The 18,893-nt window shown below is 39.5% G+C and overlaps 1 protein-coding gene across 2 annotated transcripts; it reads left to right on the top strand.

The window, feature by feature from the left end:
• Positions 1 to 558: 558 nt before the first annotated feature.
• Positions 559 to 18,672, top strand: LOC109081146 (gastrula zinc finger protein XlCGF7.1-like). Of its 2 annotated transcripts, XM_042722860.1 has the most exons (3): positions 559 to 764; positions 6,061 to 6,197; positions 16,130 to 18,672. In XM_042722860.1, the coding sequence occupies exons 2-3, from the start codon at positions 6,113 to 6,115 to the stop codon at positions 17,041 to 17,043; spliced, it is 999 nt and encodes a 332-aa protein (XP_042578794.1). In that variant the 5' UTR covers positions 559 to 764; positions 6,061 to 6,112; the 3' UTR covers positions 17,044 to 18,672. The 2 variants fall into 2 exon arrangements, with proteins under 2 accessions (XP_042578794.1, XP_042578795.1); XM_042722861.1 differs by lacking the exon at positions 6,061 to 6,197.
• The last annotated feature ends 221 nt before the right edge of the window (positions 18,673 to 18,893 follow it).

Here is an 18,893-nt window from a genome sequence, read left to right as displayed (position 1 = left end):
TTTACTGAATTGATTTAATAAGTGAATTATAATCGAATACACAATTTAATCAAAGTGAAAGTCATGACATTTGCCAAGTATGGTAGCCCATACTCGGAATTGGTGCTCTGCATTTAACCCATCCAAGTGCACACACACAACCGTGAACACACACCCGGAGCAGTGGGCAGCTATATCCAGCGCCCGGGGAGCAACTGGGGTTCAGTGCCTTGCTCAAGGGCACTTCAGCCATGGGTATTGAGGGAGGAAGAGAGCGCTGTTCATTCACTCCCTCCCACCTACAACTCCTCCCAGCACCAAAACAAAACCTGCGACCTTCAGAGACTAGTCCAAGTCTCTAACCATTAGGCCACAGCTGCCCCACATAATATAATTTAATTTGATATATTTTATCAAAGTGTATTATATCAAGAGAATCACTAGTAAAGGACTATTTCCGGGACGGATAGGGAGGTGCCAACATCACATGAAAACATTAAATTATTATTAGTGTTATTATAACAACAGTATTATTAAAACTACAGAAATTGCCGTAAATTGTTTTCGCATGCGCAGTACAAATCGTATTTCCGGTACGGATCGAGTAGTGACAGGACCACTGATCTATAATATAGATCAGTGGACAGGACTGTAGCCAGGAAGGACGCAATTGCGTCTGAGAAGCACTCATAGTGACTGTAGAGAGCAGCTGGTGGACTTTTATTTTGATCTGGCGATGTGGCGTCAGAAGAACGCGTCGTGCTCCTGCATCTGTGTTTAACAAGGTACGGTGTGTATTTTTAAGCATTTAATGTTTTAATCTAAACCGTTCAAACAATTGTTTTTTTTTTTTTTCAAGCAATGCAGAACAAACTGTGTTATTGAATATAACATTATAATGCTTTATTATTCTTGTGTTTATATTTAACACGAGAAAAGCGCATCCACAAATGAGTAACAAAACATGCGTCTAATTTCGCTCGCTTTCTCGGTAATCCCTTTTTCAAAAACACGCAATATGCGCAGTACAAAGTGCATACCGCCTATATACATTTCAAGAATGGTGTGTAAAACAATATACAGTAATCAACAAATAATGTTTGAGAGTAGTATGCTTGAGTGTTGTTACATGACACTGAACCCAGCACAGCTGTCGAGGCTGTTACAAATAAATGTGCTAGCTGTTCTTGTTAATAAGGGTTCATACATACTAGTAAACAATGCTGTATTACCCGATTGAACTCATTTAATAATTAATGAACTCGGTAAATACTGTCACTGTACCATACGGCAGTTTCACATGCTATGCTGTATTTGATACCATCTGTTTCCTTTCTTCAGATGCATCTCTTATCAGCCATTTCCTTTATTTTTAATGAAAATAAATACCTTTCCAATCAGGGAGGTGATGGGAAAAGGAGAAGAATGAGTTTGGCAGAAGGCGGATTCAAACTCGGGTTGATCATGTTGAATGCAGTTGCTTTGGGTCTTATGCTGCCTTCACCTTGTTATCAGAAATTTGCTGTTTCCCACTTATGAAGTTGTGATTACAAGCTTGATGTAGTCAAGTGCTTTAATATCGGAAAGAATAAAATGTAGCATCACATTGGTTGACTATCATAAACATTCACCGCGCTACACATGCAGTTTGCAGACAATTCAAATACATGCTTGTTTCACTGCTTATAAAACATACAATATGCTTCGAATGATCATTCATATCTAGCCTATAAATACACTACTTTAGCAACAAGACAGAGAACAACATTGAGAGCTGCAATGGTTGTCCCCTCCACCATGTTTAAAAATTAAGACCTGTCCAAACTCTGGTATCAAAATTATTTCCGAATTTCCTAGTAGGAAAAACGACTTGAGGCGTTCTAATTTCCGATTAGGAAACTCGTATTTATGATAATTCTGATAGAACGTGAAGGCAGCATTACTCGCTACACCACTGACACTACCGATAATCAGGCGTCTTTTGAAGTGTTGTTTTAGAGATAAATGTAAATAAGCTCTGCCTACAAATCGGGCTATTTCCAGTAAGAGTGAATAGACACTCCATTTATTTTTAAAGCTTCTGTTTGCATAATTGAAATATCAATTTATATATTATATTACTACAATATTATTTACTAGCTTTAAAAAAAACAAATTAAAAAAAAGTGCTTTAGAGATAAAAATGACATCAATTGACTTGACTGGAAATGTGGATTAAATCCTTAAAATTCTACAAACAATAACGGCAACATGAAAGAAGTTTGTTTGAAATCTTTGCAAATTTATTGGAAAAAACTAAAACATAAGTATTCACAGACTTTGCTCAATACTTTGAAGCACCTTTGGCACCAATTACAGTCTTTGAGTATGATGCTACAAGCTTGGCACACCTATTTTTGGGCAGTTTCTGCCCTTCTTTGCAGGACCTCTCAAGCTCCATCAGCCATTTTCAGATCTCTCCAGAGATGTTCAAGTCTGGTCTCTGGCTGGCTGCGGTGCCTGGTTTCCTCCAGACATGATGCTTGCCATTCAGGGCGGAGAGTTCAGTCTTTGTTTCATCAGACCTGAGAATTTTCTTTCTCATGGTCTGAGAGTCCTTCAGATGCCTTTTGGCAAACTCTAGGCTGGCTGTCATGTGCCTTTTACTGAGGAGTGGCTTCGGTCTGGCCACTCTACCATACAGGCCTGATTGGTGGAGTGCTGCGGAGAAGGTTCTTCTCTCTACACAGAGAAATGCTGGAGCTCTGTCAGAGTGACCATCAGGTTCTTGGTCACCTCCCTGACTAAGGCCCTTCACCCCCAATCGTTCAGTTTGGCCGGGCGGCCCTCTCTAGGAAGAGTCCTGATGGTTCCATACTTCTTCCATTTCCGGATGATGGAGACCACTGTGCTCTTTGGGACCTTCAATGCTGCAGAAATTTTTCTGTACCCTTCACAAGATCTGTCTTGACACAATCCTGTCTCGAAGGTCTACAGACAATTCCTTAGACTTCTTTGCTTGGTTTGTGCTCTGACGTGCACTGTTAACTATGGGACCTTATATAGACGAGTGTGTGCCTTTCCAAATCATGTCCAATCAACTCAATTTACCAGTGGTGGACTGCAATCAAGTTATAGAAACATCTCAAGGATGATCAGTGGAAACAGGATGCATCTGAGCTCAGTTTTGAGTGTCATGGCAAAGGCTATGAATACTTTGTTCAAGTAATTTTTTTGTTTTTTATTTTTAAAGATCAGGTCATATGATATTTCAAAGTGTCCTAATATTGTGTTGGAGTCCCCTGCAACAGGTTTAAATGCATCTAAGGTCAGAAAACATTGTAATTTTCTCAGAATATACATTTAATATAGATTCATTTGCCAATGATTTCGAAACAATTTGTTCCAAGCAAGTTTGGAGCAAACCCCTCCCTTCCATAAGCCTACTCTGCTCTGATTGGTCAGCTGGACAAGCCTGTTGTGTTGGCCAAAGTCCTTCTATAGACTTTGGATTAGAACAGAGAAGAGTCATTGAGCCAGTTAGATAAAACAATATAGTGCTCCAATCAGCTAAAGTTTAGCTGTTAAACTGTGAACACTTGGCGAAAACGTTAGTGCTAACGTGACTAACTGATGAAACAATACAGTTTGTAAACCAAAATATGTCTACTGTAATGTTTGAAGAATGACAGAAAAAAGACGCTCTGTCTTAACTTATAATCAGAACGCAGAGCACCAGCCTAACTTGCTCGTCTCTCCCGCATTAACCCTTTAACTGCCGGTGCAGCACAATAAACAGCAATTTCACAATGATTATAAAGTTTGTGTGCTACACTACATTCTTTATTATTAAACAAAGTCATTAGAACAACATGCGTATACGATAATAGACACATTCTTAGGAAATAGTGGGTTCACAGCAAATTATCAGAACTACGTCAGTAAGACAGTAAAGTCATGCTTTACCTGGAAACCTAAAGCTGCACTAGGTATACAGCACATATTAACACAAAAACTTTTTTTGAGTGTTGAATTGAAAATGTACATATAACGTATCAATCGTACTTACAGGTCGTGGTTCAGAGAGCTTGTTAGTCCAAATTAAGAAGATTAGAAGCCAACGAAGATAAAAGCCAAGATTAGAGAAGCAGTCATTGGTAAAATGACATGCACACAGCAGAAGGTTAGAATTGTATTTCTGTGTTATCCCTGAAGACAGCGTCTTTTCAACATCATGTAAACACACTAACTAGTGGAAGTGTTTGTGGGCAGGTCAGACTCTGTTCGTATTTCGCGGGCAGGCGGGGATTATGCAAATGTGTTACCCAGTGACGTATAATGGTAACAGGCAAAAGATTCGGAAATATAACGACTCAAGACGATTCAGAATCGACTCTCTTTTTTGAGAGACAATCTTTATTTATCATGCACATTTTGATTAACAACTTTGCGGATTGTTTTAATTTAAGGATAGCTACATTATAAACTGCAAAAGAGATATTTTTTCAAAAACCCATATGACCTGCTCTTTAATAAATTTGCAAAGATTTCAAACAAACTTCTTTCACGTTGTCATGGTGTGTTGTTTGTAGATTTTTGAGGAAAATAATTAATTTAATCCATTTTGGAATAAGGCTGTAACATAGCAAAATGTGCAAAAAGTGAAGCGCTGTGAATACTTTCTGGATGCACTTGTATGGTAGCATGCTATTCCAAACAGCTTCTGTACTGATTTCACTGTACTTGAGTTATTTCTAGCAGATTCTGCCAAATGTAGTAGGTTATTCAGGTATTCAATGCATACAGAAAATATGCACAGTATTGATTGTTTTCTGGTGACGTCGCACCCTTATAGGACACCCACCTGGAGGGCAAAACAAGGCTTTGCTCCACTAACCACCAGTTATTTTTAAGCAGTTTGCATTAAGTAGCAATGTAGTAAAACGCTCATATTAAAAGGCAAAATTCAGTACACATCTTACTGATGATGCATACTCTGTTCAGGAAAGCAGATGAACCCAGAATATAAATGCAATGCGCAAAGTTTCGTATTAAATGTTTTCTCATAGAAAACCATTATAAAGAAAACGCGGACCCATTTAACGCATCACGTTCATATTCCGGGCTCCTCTGCTTGCCTATATAAAGTAAGCATAATCAATAAGGTGTGTACTGAATTTGTTCTTTTAATATCACAGTTTAAAATACATTTTTAAATACAACGATTTGTCACGCTGTTTAGTGATTGAAATATTGCGGCGGGTACATAATATGGATTGCAAATAGCCAAACCTTGCATTTTGTTCACATATCTTAGTTTTATTCTTTTGAGATGTTTCCTAAATATTTGCAGCTTGGAAACAGATGGAAAATTGACAGGCTTGTGCTGCAGTACTATGGATATTTCGCTTTCCAGGTCTTTGAGCTAGCCACGTGACTGAAAGCTATAAATACGTACTGGATACTACAGAAATAGTAAGAGTATAGTGTGATTATATGAAATTTCGAACACAGCAACTTTCGATTAAGTGCTTGAATCTCTGCACTCTGACTACAGCCTCTGCTTAAAACAAGAAGAACAACAAACGTGTAATGACTTTATAAACCAATTGTTTTAACTGAAGTATAATATTAAATAAAATGTTAATATTAAATAAAATGCCAATAAATACCGAATATAAATGATAACTAGGCCTATATAAGAAATGCCTGTATAGTGTGTTAATTTATTCATTTGTAGTGTTAGTTTTGAATGTTAGTTAATCAGGGGTGTGTTTTCCAATAGCAACTATAGCTGGTAACAATCAGTAACAATGAAACTAGCGACCAAAGTTGCTTTTGGGAAACACATCCCAGGTTTATTTAAGGTCATTAACTCTTAGTCTGGGGTGCGTTTCCAAAAGCCAAAGTTCGTTAACTATGGTCGTTAGTTTCTTTGAACTTGAAACAGAACTTGCAACCATAGTTGCTTCTGGGAAGTGCACCCCAGATTGACTGCCTTACCAGTGTACTGATTACTGAGCTAGGGAGCTGATTGAGACCCATCCAGAGATTTAGTTTTAATTTATTTTTCTTTTTGTTAATTATTCTAATCTTAAACAGAACAAAGCTCCTGCTGAAGCAATTAAGATCCATGTGACACGCTATTATAAAGATGGCATTAATTAAAGAGGAGAGTGAAGACATGAAGATTGAAGAAGCATTCAGAGTCAAACAAGAAGATTCTGAGGAACAAACAGGTTGGTTTTCATTCTAAAAGCTCAACTCACTCATTTGATCCTTGTTAAAATATCCAGCTCTACGGAAATTAATGATATTAAAGAATGTATTTTATTTGGAAAATGGTTTTATTTGACATGTCACACATTAGATAACTATACACAAGAGTAAATGATGAATCAAGCAATAATGAAGTCATATGTCATTACCATCAGCCTTGTAAAAAAAAAAATAAAACATTTGGACCATTGACAGCTTTTACAGCAGTTACTGCATGCTGTCTATATTTGTTCTTCAGTTTAAAGGGCTGTGGTAAGAAAAAAACACTAACTTCATAAGAACTGCAAAACAATAGATGCTTTAAAAGCACTGTGATTTTTCTACACAATCATTATGTATTTTTTTAAACAGATTTTAAAAAATAAATTTTCCCAACAGTCCAAACATACCTATAGGCCTATAAGAACAGTGCATAAAACAAACTAGCAAGTTTGCTCCACAACAGATTCCAAGTGACATGAGGCTTCATGGTTGTTTCATTTAAACAGCATAAGCACCATAATCAATGAAGTACTTTTTTTTTTTTTTTTTTTTTTTTTTTTTTTTTTGGGGGGGATATTTGAAAGTCATGCCAAATATTTTCTGTCCACATTGATGTTGTCTTTTGTTTCATTTAAATTTTGCACAGACCAACTTGTAGGCAGTTGCAGGTGAAGTCTGACTATTTGTATGGCTGGAAAGGGGGAGCAGTTCAAAAAGAAAATAACATTTAAACAGAGAAAAACAGTGTATATGCCATTCAGTTCATTTTAATTCAGAGATATAGAACAGAAAACATTTTTGAACTATAAATAAAAAGTTGTTGGTGATTATATTCATTATTGGTTATTCTTTTTATTGTTTATTTTATTAACTAATTGATGCAGCCCTAATATCAATGATACACTTCATTAACTGGTTAGGTTAAGTGTTTTCAGGTTAACATATAAACTTGAGAATCATTTGTATAACAGTGAAGAAAATTATAATGTCCCTCAGGGGGAATATTTACAAGGAGAAAAGTAGAGGCCCTAATATTGAGCCTTGTGGCGCTCCATACTTTGTGTTTAAGACACATGAGTAACAGTGGTGGGATAGATAGGACCTAAACCGTGCTAATGCTTGTGTACAAATGCCAAAATAATAATCAGAGAATGTCATGGTCTATGTTGATGCACCTAATAGCAGTAGAAGATACATGTAGCTGCGATGAGAAGTAGTTGTTATACATTTTCCTGGAGTGTCCTTGGATTTTAATGCCTGTGATGATGAGTGCTGTACTTATTCTAAATAATTTTTACCCATTGGCCTCAGAGCCCTATTGTTTTTTTTTTTTTTTTTTTAAGGATTATTATTATTATGTTTTTTGGGAGCTTTTGGGGCCCTTTACATGTTTAAAAACTCATAAAATTTTGATGCCAAAATATTTGAAGATTTTGAAGGTTTTTTGATATGTTTGATGTTGATGGTTCAATACATTTCAACTCAACCAGCTCCCTGACGCAAATTTTAGATTTTTATAATTTTTATTAGGGTGAAAGAAATGCATAAATTAATGAGAAGGCCAAATTATTAAATGTCATGGATGTATATTTACTGATAAATCCAGAGTTCTTTAGAGAGATGTCAAAATGTCAATTTTGTGTGACTTTAGAAGGATGGCAGCATCATTATTTTATTTTTAGAGATTTGTAGGTCCATTGGTAATATCTGTTGTATTTAGCTATTCTTGAAGCATGTGTCAATGGGGACACTTCAAAAATGGGGAAAGGCACTTTGAGTTTTTTCCCCAAAGTTTGCATGCCTATAACTCAAGAAGTATTAACAATATCTCAATATCCTTTTGGATTATTGGTCAAAATAAACTTTTCCTTTGGTATCTATATTTGTAAGGTCCTGTCTTGTCTATTTCCAGAGATATTCGGATCTCAATATAGCTCTATGCATAAAATGTTAAATTATGCACATTTTTCGTGGTCAAAAACCAAATGTGGGTCAATTTGCATTTAGCTGATTCTTTTTTTCTTTTAAAGAGGAATGTCTGAACAACAAATAATTTTAAAACTAGGGATGTATTTTTGTTTCATTCTATCAAAATACAGGTGCTGCTCATTAAATTAGAATGTCGTGGAAAAGTTCATTTATTTCAGTAATTCAACTCAAATTGTGAAACTTGTGTATTAAATAAATTCAGTGCACACAGACCGAAGTAGTTTAAGTCTTTGGTTCTTTTAATTGTGATGATTTTGGCTCACAATTAACAAAAACCTACCAATTCACTATCTCAACAAATTAGAATACGTCATAACACCAATAAAAAAAAAAAAAAAAAAAACATTTTTAGTGAATTGTTGGCCTTCTGGAAAGTATGTTCATTTACTGTACATGTACTCAATACTTGGTAGGGGCTCCTTTTGCTTAAATTACTGCCTCAATTTGGCGTGGCATGGAGGTGATCAGTTTGTGGCACTGCTGAGGTGGTATGGAAGCCCAGGTTTCTTTGACAGTGGCCTACAGCTCATCTGCAATTTTTGGTCTGTTGTTTCTCATTTTCCTCTTGACAATACCATAGATTCTCTGTGGGTTTCAGGTCTGGTGAGTTTGCTGTCCAGTCAAGCACACCAACACCATGGTCATTTAACCAACTTTTGGTGCTTTTGGCAGTGTGGGCAGGTGCCAAAAACCCTGCTGGAAAATGAAATCAGTATCTTCAAAAAGCTGGTCAGCAGAAGGATGCATGAAGTGCTCCACAAATCTTGGTAAACGGGTACAGTGACTTTGCTTTTCAAAAAACACAATGGACCAACACCAGCAGATGACATTGCACCCCATATCATCACCGACTGTGGAAACTTAACACTGGACTTCAAGCAACTTGGGCTATGAGCTTCTCCACCCTTCCTCCAGACTCTAGGACCTTGGTTTCCAAATGAAATACAAAACTTGCTCTCGTCTGAAAAGAGGACTTTGGACCACTGGGGAACAGTCCAGTTCTTCTTCTCCTTAGCCCAGGTAAGATGCCTCAGGATAGGCTTAACAAGAGGAATACGACAACTGTAGCTAAATTCCTTGACACGTCTGTGTGTGGTGGCTCTTGATGCCTTGACCTCAGCCTCAGTCCATTCCTTGTGAAGTTCACTCCAATTCATGAATTGATTTTGCTTGACAAACCTCATAAGGCTGCGGTTCTCTCGGTTGGTTGTGCATCTTTTTCTTCCACACTTTTCCCTTCCACTCAACTTTCTGTTAACATGCTTGGATACAGCACTCTGTGAACAGCCAGCTTCTTTGGCAATGAATGTTTGTGGCTTAACCCTCCTTGTGAAGGGTGTCAGTGATTGTCTTCTGGACAACTGTCAGATCAGCAGTCTTCCCCATGATTGTGTAGCCCTTAAAAAGAATGGCTTAAGAACAAATGTTAAAACTAGACATCTACTTATATTTTCAGATAAATGTCTATATCTTGAGTCCAAAAATAAACTGTATCAAGAATAATGAAATATGTCTGTTTAACTGGTGCAATACATTTATTTCACACTTGTATTTCAGAACTGTATATCAACAAATCTCTGGAAGGCATGATTTATCCCTTGAATGTCTTTTTCCTCAAAGTCATAACTTCTATCATTGGCAGTCGAAGACACAGGAAGATGACAGAATGTGGCTGACTGGAACATAGCACTTGTCTGCACATCTTGGCCACTTTAATATTTTGGAAGCACCCAACACTTGGGTCATGAAGGAAACAAGAACATCTTGCCTCTCATCATCACACTCCACAGTGCTGCCAACATACCACTTGTGGTCATACACTGCAGCAATGTATTGTCTAAGCATATATTGCTTCACGTAGTTCAAGTTCAAGTTCAAGTCTGCTTTATTGTCAATTTCCACATGTACAGTACATACATACAGAGAATCGAAATTGCGTTACTCTCAGTCTCCGGTGCATACAGATAACATTAACATTAAAGCCTAAAAAAAATAACTAGATCAAATATAAAATGTATTTGTACAATTATACAATAAGGGATTTTTAAAAAAAAAAAAAAAAAAAAGACAAAAAAGACAAAAATACAAGTTAAAAATAAAGTTAAATAAAGCAGCGCAAGGGTAAATGACAGATATAGTGCAAATCAATGAAGTGAACAACAGTGCAGTTAAAAGATTTTTTAGTGCAAAAAAAATCACTTATTAAAAATATCTTAAGTCTGATTAAAGTGACAAGTGACAAGTGACCAAGAGCAGTTATTTAACTGACTGATGAGGTAGTTCCATGCCGAATGAGGTAGTGAGCGGTGAGTGAGCAGACCAATGCTGCACAAGTGACTCGTGCATGTCATCATATAATTAGTGTGTGGGGGGGGGGGGTGGTTCATAGCTCAGTGGTGCCTGGGGAAGAAGAGGGGAGGGGGGGCAGGTTCGGGAGGGAGTTCAGCTTCCTGACAGCCTGGTGGATGAAGCTGTCCTTCAGTCTGCTGGTCCTGGCCTGGAGACTCCGCAGTCTCCTCCCTGATGGCAGCAGACTGAAGAAGCTGTGTGACGGGTGAGTGGGATCACCTGTGATGCAGAGGGCTTTTGCGGGTGAGACGTGTGTTCCATAAATGTCCTGGAGGGAGGGTAGAGGGACACCAATGATCTTCTCAGCTGCTCTCACTATGCGTTGTAGAGTCTTTCGGCAGGACGCGTTGCAGGCGCCATACCACACAGTGATGCAGCTCGTCAGGATGCTCTCGATGGTGCCTCTGTAGAATGTGTACATGATGGGGGGTGGGGCTCTGGCTCTCCTCAGTTTGCGGAGGAAGTAGAGACGCTGCTGTGATTTCTTGGCCAGTGCTGCGGTGTTGACGGTCCAGTAGAGGTCCTCTGTGATGTGCACACCCAGGAACTTGGTGCTGCTCACTCTCTCCACAGTCGCACCGTTGATGGTCAGAGGAACATGCTGAGTGTGCGCTCTCCTGAAGTCAACAACAATCTCCTTCGTCTTCTCCACGTTCAGAGAGAGATTGTTTGTCACTGCACCACCCGGCCAGGCGGCTCACCTCGCTCCTGTAGTTTGTCTCATCTCTGTTGCTAATGAGACCCACCACAGTCGTGTCATCCGCAAACTTAATGAAGAGGTTGGAGCTGTGTGACGGTGTGCAGTCATGGGTCAGCAGAGTGAAGAGGAGGGGGCTCAGCACACATCCTTGGGGGGGCCCCAGTGTTCAGTGTGTGATGGTGCTGGATGTGTTGCTGCCGACCCGTACTGCCTAAGGTCTTCCAGTCAGAAAGTCCAACAGCCAGTTGCACAGCGAAGTGTTGAGCCCCAGCTCGACCAGTTTGTGAATGAGCTGTTGAGGGATGATTGTGTTGAATGCTGAACTGAAGTCTATGAACAGCATTCTCTGACATAAGAGTCCTTTTTTTTTCCAGATGGGTGAGTGCTGAGTGGACGGCAGTGGAGATGGCATCATCGGTCGACCGGTTTGGACCGATATGCAAACTGGAATGGGTCCAGGGAGGGGGGGAGGGCAGACTTGATGTGGTGCATGACTAGCCGTTCAAAGCACTTCATGAGGAGTGGGGTAAGTGCAACAGGACGGTAGTCATTGAAGCAGGATGGAGAGGGCTTCTTCTGGACTGGGATGATAGTGGTAGTTTTAAAGCATGTGGGAATAACAGCCTGACTCAGTGAGATGTTAAAAATGTCTGTGAAGACATCAGTGAGTTCTGCTGCACAGTCTTTCAGTACACGCCCAGGGATGTTGTCAGGACCCGGAGCTTTGCGGGCATTGATCCTGCTGAAGGATCTCCTCACACTGTCAGGGGTCAGAGTCATCACCTGGTCGCCGGGAGGAGGTGGAGTCTTCTGTGCAGTGGTGCTGTTTTGTTGCTCAAAGCGAGCGAAGAAGGTGTTCAGCTCGTTCAGCAGAGAGATGTTGTTGTCACAGGTCCGTGGTGGGGGCTTGTAGTCCGTAATGGTCTGTATCCCCTGCCACAGGCTCCTAGTGTCTCTACTGTTACTGAATTGGTGAGCTATCCTCCTGGAGTGCTGTCCTCTTAGCCTCTCTGATGCCGCGGGACAGGTTGGCCCTGGCTGTTCTCAGGCCCACCTCATCTCCAGCTCTGAAGGCAGCATTCCGTGTCTTCAGGAGTCTGTAGACCTCCCCCGTCATCCATGGCTTCTGGTTGGCCCGGACAGTGATAGTTTTTGTGATCGTTACATCATCAATACACTTATTGATGTAGGCAGTAACAGTCTCTGAGTACTCCTGGAGGTCGGTGGTGTTATTGCATGTGGCAGCCTGTTTAAACATGTCCCAGTCAGTTGTGTTGAAGCAGTCCTGAAGAATCTCTGATGATCCTTCTGGCCACACTTTAATCTGTTTGTAAACTGGTTTGGCGACTTTAATGAGTGGTCTGTATGCAGGCATTAGCATAACAGTGATGTGATCTGAGGCTCCGAGGTGGGGGAGGGGGAGGGCTTTGTAAGCTCCTCTCTGTGTGGTGTAAACAAAGTCCAAAATGTTATTACCTCGTGTTGGAAAGTTGATGTGCTGGTGTATTTTTGGAAACACACTCTTAAGGTCAGCATGGTTGAAATCCCCAGCTATGATGAGAAAAGCATCCGGGTGTGCTGTCTGCTGCTCACTGATGTGTTGGTACAGTTCATTAAGTGCGTCGTTCCTGTTGCTGGTGATGTTGAATGGGGGAATGTACACTGAAATGAGCAGTATAGCAGTATGTTCCCTCGGCAGATAGAACGGCCGGCACTTAATAATCATAAACTCCACCAGGGTTGAGCAGTGTTTGCTGATCACAACAGTATCGCGGCACCACGCGTCATTGATGTAAACACGAAGCCCGCCGCCGCGGGTTTTTTTCCTCCCGCGACGAGAGCTCTGTCCGCTCGATAGCACGTCAGCTGGTCGAGCTGAATAGCGCCATCTGGAACGCTGTTGCTGAGCCATGTTTCCGTGAACACAAAAACACAACAGTCTCTCTTACAGTCCTCTGAGTTGAGCGTAGTAACGAATGTAGTCCAGTTTATTGTCCAACGAGCGTACGTTAGCCAGTACGATGGTGGGGACAGATGGCTTGTGTGGGTTAGCCGTTAGCCTAGCCCGGATACCTCCGCGCTTCCCCCTCTTCTGCTGCTTCCTCTCACGCCGCTTGTGGCGCCTCCGCTGCGGGCGAGATGCAGTAGTGGGGGTCGATGATGGTGAAGGCCTCCGTAGAGCAGATCGAGATCCCGCAGCTGTTCTGCTTGCGCGGAGTTTAACTGTAAAAATGCGGTTCTGCCGACATCGAGCAGAAACTCGCGACTGTATTTTTGCGCTTACAGACAGGTAGACGTGACGACAACGTGCAAAAACACTGCGACTCACAAGACAAAAAACACGAAAACACCGTTCTGTCGGGACAGAGAGAAGCCGCTGCGTGTGGCCGCGCCGCCATCTTGGTAGCTTTTAAGATCAGATCAGATCAGATCTTCAGAAACCTGGACTAAAGAGCCAGTGGTTTCTGCAGAAATTCGAAGCTTGCAGAGTTCTCCGTTTTCATCTGGCATAAAACAGGTGGCTTATCCCAGGAATCTTCTTCGCTTTGACAAAGCAAATTTCTTGAGACTATTGTTTCTTCCAGCCGCCCCTTGGGAACAAAGAAACATGTAATGCCCTTTATGTGGTTTTCAGACCAATGGAACAATTGGTGGGGGGAGAGGATGTGGTCTGTGATGCTAGACTGCAGACTGGGCCTTGTAGCCAAGCATTTTACAGTGCCTCCTATTCCATTGCAGGGTGATATGCCATGACTTGTGGTAAAGAAATACCATTCTGCAGAAAGGTTGAAGTCTGCTTCGTGGTGCATGAGTTTCTCAATATTTTGAAATTCTTATACTGCCTTGCTAAAGGATTTGACCCTTTGAAAACAATGACGTGTTTATTTATGAAAGGAATCAACACAGGCAATTTACTAAATTATGTTCATATATGCTTGTATTTAATAAGTAGGTATATTAATGCAATTATTTAAAGTAATCAGCGAAAGCGAGTTATTGTTTTTGATGTTTTATTTCGTTAAGTACTAATTTAAAGCTTTCTATAGATATATTTATCATGTCTGTGAGGCATGTATTCACTGCGTTTTGGTTCATTTTTGTGAAGCGCTCCTATTCAAGACCAGATGGAAGAAAGCGCATCATGTTTGTTTTCTTTATTTTCTTTATTTCAATTTCAAAGTGTCATTGAGATTGGTAGAGACATTGCTCAAATTAGTGTTTAATGCAACTGTTTTGATAGAAGGAAAAAAAGATACATTTGTAGTTTCAACTTTATTTGTTTTTCAAACATTTCTATTTAAATACATTGATACAGGTATCAACTTTATGAAATGTTAATCACATTTAATTTTCATCCATTGAAAATGGTTAAAATTCATCCAGTGGAGCTGTATTGTGATCCCCATGTCTCTGGGACTGTACGATATAGAACCTTAAAATTAATATACCAAAAGAAAAGCTTTAGTATATAAATATCTAAAAGGATATTTATATATTTTTAATGGTTTCTGAATTATAGCCACACAAACTTTGCAAATACATTTTCACCACTCAGCCAGTTAGATATGTTCGATGCAATTATTTTGATAGAATGAAACATAGATACATCTCTAGTTTTAACATTATTTGTTGTTCAGGCATTCCTTATTTAAAAAAAAAAAAAAGTATCAGCTAAATGCAAATTGACCCAGATTTACTTTTTGACCACTGGAAATGTGTACAATTTCATTCATGGAGCTATATTGAGATTCCAGTATCTCTGATTGTGCCAGTCAAGACAGGGCCTTAAAAACGTAGATACCAAAGGAAAAGTTTATTTAGAACCATAATCCAAAATGATATTGAGATATCGTTAATACTTCTTGAGTTATAGACATGCAAACTTTGGGAAGGGGGAAACTCAGAAAGTGCTTTTTCCCATTTTTGAAGTGTCCCCATTGACACATGCTTCAAGAATGGCTAAATGCAACAGATTTCACTAGTAGACCTACCAATCTCTGTGTAAAAATAAAATGATGCTGCCATCCTACTAAAGTCATTTTTACCCCACTGTAATTTGGCTATGAATCTCAGGTGAAAATTGCCATTTTGACCTACCTCTAAAAAAAACTGTGGATTACTCAGTAAATATACATCCATGACATTTAATATTTTGTCTTTCATTATTATACATGTTTACCTTTCTTCAGAAAAAAATCTTAGCAGTATCAAAAATTTGAGCCGGGGAAGTTTCTGAAATTTGATTTGACCTGGAAAGACCCTGATAAATTTTATAGTGAAAAATGGGATTGAAAGTTGAGCATGGATGTTGTTATTATTAGGGCCTTTTGCACCGCGGGAATCTTTTCATAGTACCAGAACTAATTGTGGAACTACCCACTTTTGGGCGTTTTCGCACCGCCGCAACTGGGTGCGATTTTAGTACCAGGCTGCCTTTTTCAAGAACCAAATTAGCTCCTACTCCGGAGCAGGGTCTAACCAGCACAACTTATGTCACTTCCTAGTACACACTGTCGGTGCGAATGCAACCCTTTAAATGGTACTGGGAAATAGTTCACACAAAATCATCCCAGTACTGAAGTACTGTACATTTAGTTCTGCAACTAAAGCGGTGCGAAAGGCCCTATTGTGAGTCTTGGTTACAGTGCCATCAACTGGCAGCAGGAACTGCGTCACATACAACAGACTTTGTCCTATTTTATTTTACTCACTTAAATGCATTGTTACAATGGCCCTATAGTACTTGAGCCCGTCATCTCTGCTTACAGCTAAGTTGGGGTTTTGATGCCTTAAATGTCTAAATGTTTTGATGTCAATTTGCTTTATGCCATTAAACTCAGCTTAACATGTATTTGTCTCTTTCTGCTTTAGACCTGATGGCGTTGAAAGAGGAGAGTCAAGATCCGGATGAAACAGAAGAGAAAGATCTGCATGAAAAACACGATTTAATTACTGGAGAAATTTCTTTTTGTAGTTCACAGACTGAAAAGACTGGAACTCCGAGTCATTTTACTTGCCAACATTGTGGAAAGATTTTAAAATCGAGAGAAAACCTTAAAATCCATATGAGAATTCACACTGGAGAGAAGCCTTTTACCTGCCACCAGTGTGGAAAGAGCTTTCCACGAAAAGATAATCTTAGGATTCACATGAGAATTCACACTGGAGAGAAGCCTTACACCTGCCAACAGTGTGGAAAGAGCTTCCCCCGAAAAGATAATCTTAAAATTCACATGAGAATTCACACTGGAGAGAAGCCATTTGTATGTGGTCAATGTGGAAAGCGTTTCCCACATAAAGCAACATTTTATACTCACAAGAGAATTCACACTGGAGAGAAGCCTTACACCTGCAAACTGTGTGGAAAAACTGTGAATCGAAAAGGAAATCTTACGGCTCACATGAGAGTTCACACTGGAGAGAAGCCTTTTGCATGTGATCAGTGTGGAAAATGTTTCGTACGTAGGGAAGGCCTTAGTAAGCACATGGAGATTCACTCAAGTGAGAGCTGTTTTATATGCCCTCAGTGTGGAAGTACATTCACAGACAGGAAACACTTAAAGAGCCATGTAATAACTCACATGGGACAGGAGCCTTTTATGTGTCATCACTGTGGAAAGACTCTCACAAAAAAAGCAAACCTCAAGACTCACATGAGAATTCACACCGGAGAGAAGCCTTTCACATGTGAACAATGTGGAAAGAGTTTCAGACAGAAAACAACCCTTTATACCCACATGAGAGTTCACACCACAGAGAGGCCTATTCGAGTATGCTTAGTGTGAGTTTCCAGGGCTTGAATTTCAGCGCGGGAATTGCGCATAATTTAACTTTTATAATGTGAGAAATTCCCGCACTAATGTATTTGCCTCATCTCAGATCTAATTATGAAACACAGCCACAGAAGCGAAAAAAGAAATCACCGGTTCAAACAGTCTGTCTATATTTTAGAATTTAATTCCACAAACAGCGCTGCACCGGCCTTCTCTGACTCTCGTTGAGTCCTGTAGCATCGGCGTGCTCTCCGTGGCCTGTGTCGCACTGATCTTATTCATACAAGGCTGTGTGACGCGCTCTAATATTCTGAGTTGCACGCAAATGCATATTTGTGTTTGCGCTGAGGGGAGCTTTAAAGGTTTTTACGTGTTTTTGCAGTGTTGAGGAATGTATCACAGACATTGCCAATCTCACGAATCCTTTCATAAACAAACAATGTAAATAAGAGATTCATTGTGCAGTGTAGAGAGCTTCGTTGATTATAATGGAACTTTGTATGATCGCGATGAACTAAGGAGAGTGACAGATTTAATGATTATTAATGGAGTTTGTAAATGTGATATTGATTTAATAGGCTACAACAAATCAATAAACAAGAAGAAATTCAAAACGCAAACATAACAAAGAACCATAAAAAAAACCTCGACTAACCAAAATCCTGCTTGAAGAGCAAAGTCTTACGCTGTTTTTTAAAAAATTCAACAAATAAATTCTATACTGGACTGGTAACCAGTGAAGTGCTTCTAAAACCGGTGTGATGTGTTCTCTTTTCTTAATGTGAATTAAAAGCCTTGCAGCAGAGTTCTGAACAGCCTGGAGACGATAAAGCTCCTTCTTACTCAAACAAAAAAGACTGTTACAGTAGTCTAAACGAGAGGAGATGAATGCATGAATGATCATCTCCAACTCACCCTTAGCCACAAATGATCTTAATTTGGAAATGTTCCTCAGTTGAAAGAAACAGTTTCTAACTAATTGTTTAGAGTGGAGCTCCAAGGACATAGCTGATTTAAAAACAACACCTAAGCTCCTGAGGTTGGTTGGACAGACGAGCCCAAGTCACCAATATGTTGTATTATCTTTGGGATTTTACTTTCAGGGGCGATAATTAGTGTTTCTGTTTTGTCAGAATTCAGAAACAAAAAGTTCTCACATAATCAACTGTCTGACTAGTATCAAACAGTGGTTAAGGAAGACAATTTGAAGAACTCAGTTTCCTTAAAGGAGCAATACAGTTGGATATCATCTGCATACAGATGATACGATATGTCGCTAAACTGACTAATTATCTGACCAAGAGGAAATATGTACAAGAGGAACAAAATAGGTCCCAAGACAGAACCCTGAGGTACCCCACACGACAACTCTGCAGTTTCAGACAAAATCTGATTCACATACACACTAAAACTTCGACCAGACAGGTAGGATGAAAACCATTTTAAAACTGATCCAGACATACCAACCAGGTCACGGAGTCTATATATATCATAATATTATGATCAATAGTATCAAAAGCTGATGAGAGGTCCAATATAACCAACATGTATATTCTTTCGAGTCAGCTGACATCATAATATCATTTGAAACTTTAAGTAACGCCATTTCTGTGGAATGTTTTTTACGAAAACCAGACTGTAATTTATAATCAAATAACTTATGTTTTCTCTAGAAAAAGGGTAAGTTTTTCTCTGCTACAACTTTTTTCTAGAATTTTTTGACATGAATGGAAGTTTAGATAGTTTTTGTGGCCTGTAGCTTTTAGGTTGTAGCGGATCCAAAATTAGAAGGATTCGTAATATTTTTCTAGTTAGGTTGTAGCGGATCCAAATTGGATTCAATATGATGAACGTGCATTCTT

The sequence above is a fragment of the Cyprinus carpio genome, chromosome B4 (genome assembly GCF_018340385.1).
Source record: "Cyprinus carpio isolate SPL01 chromosome B4, ASM1834038v1, whole genome shotgun sequence".
NCBI classification, from domain to species: domain Eukaryota; kingdom Metazoa; phylum Chordata; class Actinopteri; order Cypriniformes; family Cyprinidae; genus Cyprinus; species Cyprinus carpio.
Note: the sequence above shows the minus strand (reverse complement) of the source record. Positions and strands in the feature narration are given on the sequence as shown.

What these genes read in the sequence shown, in the direction of transcription:
- LOC109081146 (XM_042722860.1), top strand. Translation starts at nt 6,113, where the DNA reads ATGGCATTAATTAAAGAGGAGAGTGAAGACATGAAGATTGAAGAAGCA. An exon ending in AGATTCTGAGGAACAAACAG is followed by an intron (nt 6,198 to 16,129) that starts GTTGGTTTTCAT and finishes TTTCTGCTTTAG; the next exon opens with ACCTGATGGCGTTGAAAGAG.